The 12,260-nt window shown below is 40.2% G+C and overlaps 1 protein-coding gene across 1 annotated transcript; it reads right to left on the bottom strand.

The window, feature by feature from the left end:
* Window positions 1-3,910: 3,910 nt before the first annotated feature.
* Window positions 3,911-5,378, bottom strand: G0S2 (G0/G1 switch 2). The gene is made up of 2 exons (XM_081949376.1): window positions 5,227-5,378; window positions 3,911-4,612 (listed from the first exon to the last, which is right to left on the bottom strand). The coding sequence occupies exon 2, from the start codon at window positions 4,589-4,591 to the stop codon at window positions 4,250-4,252; it is 342 nt and encodes a 113-aa protein (XP_081805502.1). The 5' UTR covers window positions 4,592-4,612; window positions 5,227-5,378; the 3' UTR covers window positions 3,911-4,249.
* Between the last annotated feature and the right edge of the window lie 6,882 nt (window positions 5,379-12,260).

The raw sequence follows: 12,260 nt of genomic DNA, 5'->3' as shown, positions 1-12,260 counted from the left end.
TGGTAAAAGTATAACCTAGCTTTAGACAAATAACAGAAAGGGAAATCTAAACAACCAATTGCAACAAAGCATGATATTGAACATAAAATGCTTAATGTCTGTTGTTGGAAAATGGAAAATCAAGAATATGGGGAATGGAACAATGTATCACAGAAAAGGACATGATTGACTGATGAATTGAAAACCTGAATGCTTTGTGCTGCATTATTAGTAAATGAGATAACTAATATCCTTCTTTTTTCCAAACATTTTAATAGAATTTTAATACTAGATATTGTAAGATCTGAGATCCATAAGGCTGACAAAATGAAGAAACCTATTTCAAGTGGCAAACTTAGAATGCCAGAAGGCTATAGAAACAACTGTTAGAATTGTCTTACAGGATACCAGTCTGAAAGTTTGAAAAGTGGGGCATTTTAAAAGTTTTCTGTAGATCTTTGCTGCCCTCTAGAAATCATTTGGGCTTTCACAGCTATGTTAATTATCAGCTGCAAACCTGATTGATAACTCAAGCATGAGTCAAGGAAGGGCTATGATGGATGGACTCTGAGATGGCTGAATCCTTTGTTTTAACTAAACAGATGCTTTAGACCTCCCATTCCCCCCCCCCACTTTAATTAATCATATGCAGAAACTGATTATTATGTTCTTGCAACAAGCCATCTTGGACACAAATATACAGTATTTAAGTGCTGGAAAATAGCATACTAAGCTCAGTATTTGCTCTTAGAGTTCTTGGAGAAAATCAATTATCCTAGGTAATTCTTGTTCTTCTTTCTATGCTAGCTGGTAAGAATTTAATTATTTTGGTTCTTGTCTACCTGAGGAAACAATCACTCAAAATCTTGGTGGGGGGAACAAAATGTTTTCTCAAATGGAGTTGCTGGCAAATATCCCAGATTTCCTTTGCAGGAGTCTGGATGTCTGGCAATGCAAACATAATATTCTTTACAAGATAGCAATTCTAGGATGTGTGTGTGTGTGTGTGTGTGTGTGTGTGTGTGTGTGTTTGTATGTATGCATGTGTGTGTGCGCGCACACACACACACACAATCATAGGTAGTCTTTGATTTCAACAGTTTGTTTAGCAACCATGCAAAGTTACAATGGCACTGAAAAAGTAACATGACTTTTTCACACTTACCTTAGGAAAAAGATAACAGAATAAGTATAATGATAAATAATAATAATGTTTTCTTCACCAGTATGTTCTCCCCCCAAAATTAGCTATCTCTCCTTCACGTTCAACAATATTTTGGGACATTTTGCTCCTATGTGTATGTTATGAATATAGTAATCTGCTTGCCGATTACTAGTTGCTAGTTCAGACATTCCCAAGCCATATCACAATTAGAAGGAATATGAGGCATCTCCCTTTGGAAAATACTGTGTTTTTTGCTCCATAAGACACTTTTTTCTCTCTCCCAAAAGTGGGTGGAAACATCTGTGCATCTTATGGAGTGATTATGGCCGAAAGATAGCAGCAGCAAACAGCGGTGGCGATCCCCACCATCTGGAACAGCTGATCGGCAGAATTCTAGGAAGCTGGTTCAAGTGCCGATCAGTGGCTTGGAGGCGAAGGCTCCAGCATTCCATGGTGGAGGCTGCAGACACAGAGGAGGCAGACTGTTTGCTTCAAGGACGCTAACTAGATGAATACTGGATGGACGCTGGGAGGCAGAGACAGATTTTTTTTCTTGTTTTCCTCCTCTAAACCTAGGTGTATCTTCAGGAGCATCTTATGGAGTGAAAAATACAGCAAGTGGTGGCAGCAGGAACTACTAAGCTGCTAAACCAAAACAGGCTTCTGAAAGATAAAGTTTGAAACTTCCAGCCTTTTACCTTTTGGGCTCAGCCAGTTCTGCTATGGTTCCACGTGTGGCTTTTATTTAGCAATAAATAACTAAATGTGTGAGATATAGAAGAAGAGAATGATTATCTTGCCTCCTCCAAAAGCAGATGTGGTCAGAGAGGAATGACTTGCACTGAATTGTCTATAATTGGAGTGTCATGGCAAAGAACAGGGACATATCTTTGTAGCAGCATGGAGTTAGGTTCTCCTGCTTTCCCAGTTTAGTTCCAGGAAGTCTCAGGCAGGAAAGAATTATCCATAATCTTGCCAATCCTCACCTTCCTAAAATAACCTCTGGCATAGATTAACTTTATTCATAGAATGCCTAACAGTGGCTAACTTACTCATGGTTGACTCAAATATTTGGTTTCATACAGCACACTGAAGCATACACATATGGTATTTGTTTTAAAGTTCTAAAACCATAAATTAATGCATTAATGTGCCATGCTAGATCAAAATGTGATAGACTAGTTTGTGACCCAGTATGCCCCACAAACTGAACCATATCTTTTTCCTGCAGCATCTTCAATCTTAGTAAATCACTGCCCATTGAACAATTGTTAGTCAATGATTACCCTGATTAAACAATATAAAACATATTAAAATCACCATTATAAGAGGAAAAGGCTAGGAACTCAAACTTTGCCATTGACTGATGCTTACCGTATTTCTTTTCTCTGTCTTTCTTTTGCTAGTAATGACGCAAATCTCCAAAAGAGATTTTTGAGTGTAATGCAGATGGCAAACAAAACCCAAAATTGCAGTTAACAGTGATCAGTGCAAATCTAGTTCTTTTATAGAAAGATATTCTTTCTTTCTGTATGATTGCTGCTGGACGTATGTGTGTGTGCTGTGATTTGAATACAGATAACATCCAATGGTATCAATATTGCTTGTATAAAGTAGCTTCAGTTTGCTGCCAACTTTTAATGTCTCAGTTCTACAGCACCTCTCTCTGGCTGCTACACTGTTCCAGTATAGTGTCTATTTAACAAGTCAATGCACAATGGGAGCATAATATGAGACTATCATCTCAGTAAAGCCAATTATGTATTTGCTTGCTATGGAGATTAAATTGCTATAAATTAATCCCCAATTTGGACTGCTCCTGTTGCATTTAGCTTGTCTGTCCTGTCTGTCCTTGAGGAAGTAAAACATTACATTGTCAGAATCTTACAGATGGAGAATTTACCCATCTCCCTGTGTATCATTTTGAGATATTATAATCGTATTATTCACCAACATAGTGGTGAATTAACCTGGATAGTGGGGATTTAGAATATATGTGTTTCTGAATTAGCAAAATATGAACTTGCATATCGCTATAGAAATTAGTAAGATTTGGGATTTTTTCCCTAAATGATCCTGTCACAATAACTACTGTTGCTAAATTTAGCTATAGAGAAGATTAATCAATAAGAGGGAAATGCACATACTTTAAAATTGTGTCTTAAATTTTTCCCATATTAATGAACCTCAACCACAAAATAGAATCATCTGAGTTCTGAGTGTGTCTTTATAGACATTTCATTGTATTTGTCAGTTCCATTAAAATCTAGGGATAAGAAAGCCTTTGCAATACTGTGACCATGCTGCTATGACTGAAAAATAATGACAGCTATCTCTGTTTAAGGCAATGTTTGCTAATGTAGGAACATTCTCCCCTAAAACTAAATCAAACTGTAAAATAAAAACAAGGCAAATGACGAGTGCCCAAATTAGTGCAAAACATTTTGTTAGCTCCTAAGTGCAAACTCCTAGGCTCCAAAAAAATCCTGTCCCCCAAAATCCAAATTCCTTTGCTTTAATGCTTTCAATTGTGGATTGACTGTTTTGCCCTCCGTGATCCTTTCCCTTAAAGAAATTGGCCCTTACTTTTTGGTGAAATTATTTATAAAGAAAATTAATAAATCAATGCCACTCATTTTAATACCCCCCCCCAAAAGAGTAAGCCAACTTTGCTTCATCTGGAACTCAAAACTGAAAAAAACAACCTTTTTAATGCTCTTCAGAGAGATGTCCCACCCCATTCAAGAGGTCCACACCAGCATCTGATTAGTATCAGGTATAAAATGGTTTATTTAAAAGACAAAATATTTGTAAAACACAGACATCAGTAAAAAATAAATCCCACATAGGCAGGGATCAGATACAATAGAGCTTTGCATTTTCATACCAAAAGAACAGGTAAGTAAGATTTTAAATGGCAGTGTTGTTCAACTGCTGCACAGCAGCAAAATAACTCTTTGTTAATAGTCTTTTTGGACTGCAGTCTTTGAACTCAGAGATGTTTTTCTCACAAGGGCATTATTTGGAAATCTGCCCCTTAGGATGGGAGAAATGTCCTATATGCTGCAGGTCACCATCGGCTCCTTCTTACAAAGAACAGTCTTCCTATGAGGCATGTTGCCTGTTCACAGAATTCCTTAAAGTCAGCACTTGTTTGCCTTTTTCTTGTATCATGTCCTCCTGTCTCTGAGCCACAGCCTGCACCATCTCCTCTCTTTTTGACAGTGGCAGAGTGGGCCTTTTCTTTTTCTCCTCCTCTTCCTCCTCTTCCTCTTCCTCCAGCTTCCCTTCGGAGGTGAAAGGACTGCAGACCGTCTCTACCAAGCCGATAACCACCCCAAAGAAGGCCATCACGCTGCCCAGCATGTACAGCTTGACCATTTTCCCATTGGGCTTCTGGCTCAGCATCTCTTTCGCAAATGGGATCAGCTCTTGCATGGTCTCCATAGTCCAGCTACTTGGAAACACCTAGATGGAGAAACATAGGAGAAAAATAGGTCAGCTACAGCTCAGCTTGTGAACAGCCTTTTGATCTTAGGCCATCCTACTCCGAAAGAACATTTTTTCCCCCAATGGACACTAAGCAGCTTACAGAACCTCAACAACTTATACAACTTGCCTCCAGAAATTGTGAATGCTCCAACACTGGAAGTTTTTAAGAAGAGATTGGACAACCATTTGTCTGAAATGGTATCTTTTTTTCCTGCCTGAGCTGGGGGTTAGATTAGAAGACCTCCAAGGTCCCTTCCAACTCTTCTGTATAAAAAGGCTACAGTCTACACTAGACACATTTCTAATACAGAGAAGTCCAAGTATAATTCTCCTTCTGCGGCCAATTATATGCAACAGCATGAATTCAAAATTAGGCTTTAAAAATAAAATACAGTAACAGCCCTTCTGCCCAATACAACCCCACGAATCCCTCCCATGAATCCAGTGTCTTCGAATAGAGAAAAAAAAATCGCAGCTCGGTTCTAAACCGTCACTGTAGCTTGGAAGATCCAAAGAATAAATAAATAAATAAATAAATAAATAAATAAATAAATAAATAAATAAATAAATAAAACGTCGGCCGGCCTTACCTCTTAAGAATTGGTCTGCCTCGCTTGGAGCTTTGAACAGCCTTTGAATTCGGAGAGCCGCTTTCGATTCGGAAGCAGAAACTCGCGTATTTCCACTTCAGTTAACTTCAGTAGTCGTCGGCCTTCCTGCTTTATAGTTCCACGCTTGTTCGAGGCCCCGCCCCTCCTCGGACCGACCGCTTGGCTTCGTCCCTGCGGGCTGCTGGCCAATGGGACTGCCCATGCGCCGAGCACGCCGCCGTCCTACAGCCATTGGCCAGAAGCAGAGCCTCCTGGTCTGGTAATGCTGGCAAAGGGCAGCGCAGGCGGAGGTGGTCGCTAGCCTCCGGGGGACGCGCTGGGGAAGGGCGTCCAAAGCAATAAATCACGTTCGTTTGTTAACCTGGGAAGAGTCACGTAGCATCTGTCCTGGCGGCCTTTACTAGCATTCAATCCCTCTTGAGCGACGTGCGCCAGGGCTCGTGTTGGGGTGACCTTCACTCTTCCCCTTAAAACCACATTGCCTTAAACGGACGTTGCGGAATTCAGAGGAGGTTTAATGTGTGACTCGCTGCATTGTTTCGCTTTATGAAACGAATTGAATTTTAACTCGCCCCGCTATTAAGATTCAGAGTGGTTGACTGCAAGCGCGGGCTACAGCAAATCAGGATTCCTTGATTGTCCAAAGACAGACCCGGGATTCGATTTTCACGTGGCTTTAACCGATTAGACACAAGAAAGTTGCTCATGGCTACTTGGCGACCAGATGACACACAATTGCCTCTAAATGGCAATTGGTGAAAATGAAGTCCTGGAAATCTCTCTGGTACTTTACAGACTAATAGTTGGAAGGGACTCTGGAGGTCTACTCCAACCTCCTGGCTCAAGCAGAAGTTCCTATACCAGGGGTCACCAAACTTTTGGACTCCAGGGACCATCAAATTCATAATTTTAAATCCCATAGATCACTAATATGATTTTAAAAAAAAGATAAATAGTATTTAGTGTAATATAAAAAGTGCAATTAATTTTTCTGGGAACCACCAAAATTTTCTCGCGGATCACCAGTTATCCACGGACCACCACTGCCCTATACCATTATGGACAAATGGTTGTCCGATCTCTTAAAACCTCCAGTGATGTGACTACCTCCAACTTCTGAAGGCAAGCCGGTTCACTGTTTAATTGTTCTTGAGTCCCATTTGAAGGATTCAGGTCAGCCCCTGTGGTAAGACTATTTAAGTAGTGTTTTTCAAACCTGGCAACTTCTAACTCCCAGAATTCCATTGTCTGCATTCATGTCAGGGACTTCTGGGAGTTGAAGTCTACAAGTCTGAAAAATACCAAGTTTGAAAAACACTGATCTAGATATTGATCTTACTCTCATAATGGCAAGATGTGTCCATAAACAGACATTTAAAACACCCTTATGACTACCAAATGGATACAGATTTTCCTTGGCTGTTACCACTTTGCTTCCACCTCACATTTGAATGGAGTTTTGCAGCCAGAGGGGATACCTTTTTCACAAAATTCTAGTCTACCTTTTTTTTGCAGCCTTTTGTCCTGAGAAAACAGCATTTTGTCCACTTATATTACATACCTCACCATGGACAAAAGGGAAATTTACATATGAGATCCACATTGGTTTTACACTTATAGCAAGTGTGTCAAACTCGCAGTGTCACGTCGTCATGTGATGTTTCATGATATTTTTCCCCTTTGGACCTGGGGTGGATGTGGTCTACACATGATGCAGGCGGCCCTCAGGCCGCCAGTTTGACACCCCTGATTAGAGCTACTTTGTGAAGAGCTGAGGTGGCGCAGTGGTTAGAGGCTACTTCAACTGACTGATTGCTGCAGATCAAATCTCAACAGCTCAAGGTTGACTCCTTACATCCTTCCGAGATAGGTAAAATGAGGACCCAGATTGTTGGGGACAATATGCTGATTCTGTAAACCACTTAGGGAGGGCTGTAAAGCATTGTGAAGCAGTATATAAGTCTAAGTGCTATTGTTATAAGTAGAGTGACTTTGGCAGAATTTCCACGATGGCCAACAACACTGAATCAGTTTTCCCCAACCGAATCAGACGCAAATGTGAGGTTTGCCACATTTGCTTCTTGATTCGATATTCAGCTTTTACTTGCACTTGTGGATGTATGCATATGAACATATTTCAGCTTTATTCCTTCTTTTCAAGACACTTCTATTCCGTTTTTGACATACAGAGAGGGTAGTGGTGGCCCAAATCACTGAGCTATGTGGCGGAGGGGAATTTGAATGTAACCCTCCCTAGCTACTCTCCTGCCCTGACTGTTGGAGTTCTTAGTGTTAAGAGCCAGTTATTTTGATTAAAGAAACACATTTAGAATCCAAAGCTAGTGAAAGTCAGCCACTCCTCCAGAGATCTTTCCAGTCCTTTCCTCTAGCATGCAAATTGATTCATCCAGGTGAAAGGTAAGCATCCCCCTCTTTTCTTTTTTAATGCATGTGGGTTCAGCATGTTTAGGAGTCAGTTCCCTTTTTGTACACAGGGCATGGGTCTAGGACTTTATTCCAGAGATCTGCATTCTATTTCTGTCCACTGAGCCAGATGCAACCTTGCGTAAGCCTTCTCACCTCTCACCCAGTGGCTGGGCAGTCTCTTTGGACAATGAGGGATTGCGACTTTGCCTGCAGCCTGTTACAGAAATGGCCCTTGTAGCCACAGAAAGATTTAACAGTTGATTCATATAAACAAGGGTCTGAGAAGTGCGGACAACAAGCAATAGAGGTTGTCTCAGGTTTTCAAAATGGATGGAAGAGAGGGAGGGCAGCTGGAACTAGGCACGTGGCCCTGTCCTCATTTAGATATCCAGTCCTTGCATACAACTGCCCAAATCTGAGAAGCTGAAATAAGGTGTAGCAGTTTCCACATTCAGATTCTAGTGAAAGTAGCAGAGTGAATGAGTAGAGGTGGGTCTCTAATGATCTTTTCCTATAAGTCTTGATTTTAAATGACTGAAGGAGGTTGGTGAAGGGAAAGTGATCTTGAAAAGTACAGGCAGGAATTCATGATGCCACCTACTATAGATTCAAAATCTGTTTTGCTACTTAACTGTTCAAGTGGTGATGTCTGGAGCCTTTGCTCTGCTCCATTTCAGGGTTTATTTTCATTGTAGATGAACACAGGGTGGCCTGCTGGGAGTTCGCAGGGGTTCGGGAGAACCTCTAGCTAAGATTCTGTGTAGTTCGGAGAACCCTCAAATCCCACTCCTGGCTGGTCCTGCCCACCCTGCCAATCCCAGGAGTCCCCATGTGGCCCATTTTGGATGCAGGTAAGTTCAGGGCAAGCGTGGAGGCTCAGGGAGGGTAAAAACCAGGCCTACCGGAAGTTAGGGAACGCCAGAAATGGGCCCGTTTCCACCCTCCACCCTCCAAAGGATCTCCAGTGAGGCCGTTTTTGTCCTCCCGGAGGCTCAAGGAAAGCCTCCGGAACCTGAGGATGGCAAAAATGCCCTCTCCCACTGTGGTGCAGGAGGATGACTAGGCCACGCCCACTACGCCCGCACCCACCCAGCAATCGGGCAGAGAACCCCTTGGTAAAATTGTTGAAGCCCACCCCTGGATACCTTCATAGCAATTGCTGTTGCCATTGGAATGCCCACTCCCGTCTGGACATTGATCACTACCCCTCATTAGTGTTTTCCAAGCTTGGCAACTTTAACAGCCCCTGAACAGTGCTTCATGACTTTTCTTTTTTTTACAAATTCACCTGTGAGACAGTGAAAGGTTAGGATTTCCCCACAGCCCTTTCCCCCCCTTTTAAATTACTGATGGAATGTGAAAATCCAGACTTCCTTTCTCATCTTTTTAATCTTGTGAAATTGACAAGCGTTCTGTCACTTTCTTCAAGCCCAAGTAATAAACAATGTCAACTCAGATAGTCCCCAACTTAGAACCACAACTGAACTCCAAATTTATGTTGCTAAGAGAGACTTTGGTTAAGTGAGTTTTGCTCCATTTTACAGCCTTTCTTGCCACAGTTGTTAAATGAACCACTGCAATTATTAAATTAGTAACAGTGAAGCTTAATGTGGACTTTGCATATCAGAAGATCACAAAAGCTGATCACATGACCCCAAGACACTATAACCAGCATAAATATGAACCAGTTGCCAAGCTTCCAAATTTTGATTATGTAACCATGGGGATGCTGCAACGGTTTCAGTGCTGTTATAAATTTGAATGGTTACTAAATGATAAGGTGACCAACTTTTTTACAATGAAAAGGAGGACAAATAAATTGGAAAAAATATATCATAAATAAAAGAAATATTTTATTCATTGCAACAATAATACACTAAAATATGATATATGCATAATAAAACATTTGCAACATTTTATATTGTAATTATGCTTACATGCCTGTTAATTATTATTTAAATGAGTACTTTTCCATTGAATTAATATTTTTTGTCAATGTATCATCTTCTAACAATATGTTGGAAATATCTGAACAAGAAATATCCTTCATATTGAATTTTACGGCAAGTGCTGCAGCTAGAGTATCAACATTCAATCTCGATTTCTCACTTGTCGAAAAATCATTGGCAATTGAAAAAAACTCTTTCAACTGCTGCATTAGTTCCAGGGCAGCACAACGTAAATTGAACAAGTATAAATAAATGTTCACATGGAATATGTTCATTTTTGAAATGGCTGAAAATATCCACCCATCTTTTATCAATTTCAACATGTTGATTTTCCCAATGTATTAATTTTTCAGAATTTAAATATACATTCAGTCTTCTAATTTCTTCAAAGAGACTATTGTCATCTACTTTAATGTCTAGAATTTCTTTAGATAAAAATTCAACACAAGATTCAATATCTGTTCAATATACTTGCGATGAAGTAAAAAAAACACCATTAAAAACTGTTTAATAAAATACGTCACATAACACGCAACAGATTAGCCTTCAAATATCAACAAGGAGGACATGTAGGAGGACACTTTTCGAGGGAGGACAGAACTTACAAAAGAAGGACTGTCCTCCCTAAAGGAGGACAGTTGGTCACCTTACTAAATGAACTGTTGTAAGTTGAGGACTACCTGTACTGTTGTGTTTTCTTCTTTTCTACCAGTGGAAAGGTGTTAAATATGAAGGGGAGTCAATGGCAAGATACTTATAGAAAAGTTCTATCAAGGGAAACTCACAGATCCTGAAACAAAGGAGAGCAATTCACAATTGCTTTTTCGTGCATGAGTAGAAGAGGTAAAGACGCAGCAGAATCACAGGTTGTGGTAGGCATGGTCCAAAAGTGGAGAAAGGAGATTGAAATCTAGAAAGGAATTTCTTAAACTATCTTATTTCGAGACAGGAACTAAGCAGCTTAAGGCTGCCATATGGAAAAGCTCTTAATTTCTTTTAGTACTCTGGGGTCCTCCATTGAATTCAGATACTAGGTAGAATTTGGAGTGAATAGTGCTAAATATTTGGCATCCCATAAGTCATATAATATAGTGACAGGTACACGTACAAGTGCAAATGTACATTGGAATGAATTTAAATCTAGAATTTTCTAACAGAATAACTAGAGGTTTTGCTGCACTAATAAGATGTAATCACTGATATTGGATGAAGTGTAAAGATTAATGAATACTCTTTGGATCTGAGCTTCAAATCTCAAAGATTGAGTGATCATGTTCATCTTTGTAAGCCTTCCCATCTTGTTTCTGCTCAATTATTGTTTATTTGCACAGCTATAGTTAAGTATATAGACAGCCAGTTTTGTGTATTGGTTAAAACACCAGCCTACAGATCAGGAGACTGTGAGTTCTAGCCTTGCTTTAGACCTGAAGTTAGCTGGTGACCTTGGGCCAGTCACTCTCTCAACCCTAGAAAGCACACATTGACAAAGTGAAAAATCTTGCCAAGAAAAATGCAGGGACCTGTCCAGGCAGTCAAAAGGGACTTGAAAGCAGATGCATAACTGTAATGCTTACAATTATTTAACAGGCCATTCAACTATAATTACAGGTTAACTTCAGAAAGCAAAAATATTTATGACACTGGGGAATTTCCTTTTCGGGCTGGGAGATGAAGTCCACATATCTTGGCAACCTTGGCATCATTGCCAATGTTGTGAAACACGATTTTAGGGTAAAGACCCAGAGGTTACAATCTCCCTAGATCCTGCGGTAATATGTAACAGTGATGGATAATGATATAAGTTGAAGTATAGTTCTGCCAGACAAAGAAGTCTTTCTTTTCTACTGACTTTTGTGTTATGGTGCCCACAAGTCATAATATTTCTAAATTGGGACTACAGTATTCTATTAATCTTTCTTGGTTGCCTTTCTTCCTTTTCACTAGATTGCTGGAACATAGATGGATTTTAATTATCCCTTTCCTCCCAAAAAATTTTTTGTTCTGAGTTTTTTGAATACTGGATCCCAAGTACTGTATAAGGACAGGGGAGAAGTGCTATATGGGGAAGAAACTGTCAGATAATGTTGCAGAAATCACATCCAGAAAGCGCACACAGATAACTGATTCAGCAGGATTCATTAGCTTCTTTATATACATAATAACACATGAGTTAATGTACAATACCAATCGTGGATTCTGCAATGTGATAGTCAGTGGTGGGTTTCAATTTATTTTACTACCGGTTCGCTTGTGCGATGCATAAGCGTCCGGGTGAGTAGGCAGAGCCTCCCGCCACTGCCACTACCGGTTCCCCTGATCCAGGGCTAACCAGCAGATACCCACTTCTGGTGGTAGTAGTTATGGGCAAAACACAGGCAGAGGAGAGATTGGTTTCAGTTCAGTCCAGACTAGTTTCATTTCTGAGCTCAGAACTTAAGATAACTAAGCCATGCCCAGACTTCTTACTTAAGTTTCTGTTTAGAAATAAGCCTCATTGGCTGACCTGTTACCATGTCTCTGCCAGTTCATGAATATTCTGACAGAAACCATTCTGAAATTGAAATGTATATCTGCCAAATAACATATGTAGTATTGCAATCTAGCTTCCTCCAGCACAGATATAGCATCTGGAAAATA

Source organism: Natrix helvetica (genome assembly GCF_964273705.1).
Source record: "Natrix helvetica genome assembly, chromosome: 3".
Lineage (NCBI taxonomy): Eukaryota > Metazoa > Chordata > Lepidosauria > Squamata > Natricidae > Natrix > Natrix helvetica.
Note: the sequence above shows the minus strand (reverse complement) of the source record. Positions and strands in the feature narration are given on the sequence as shown.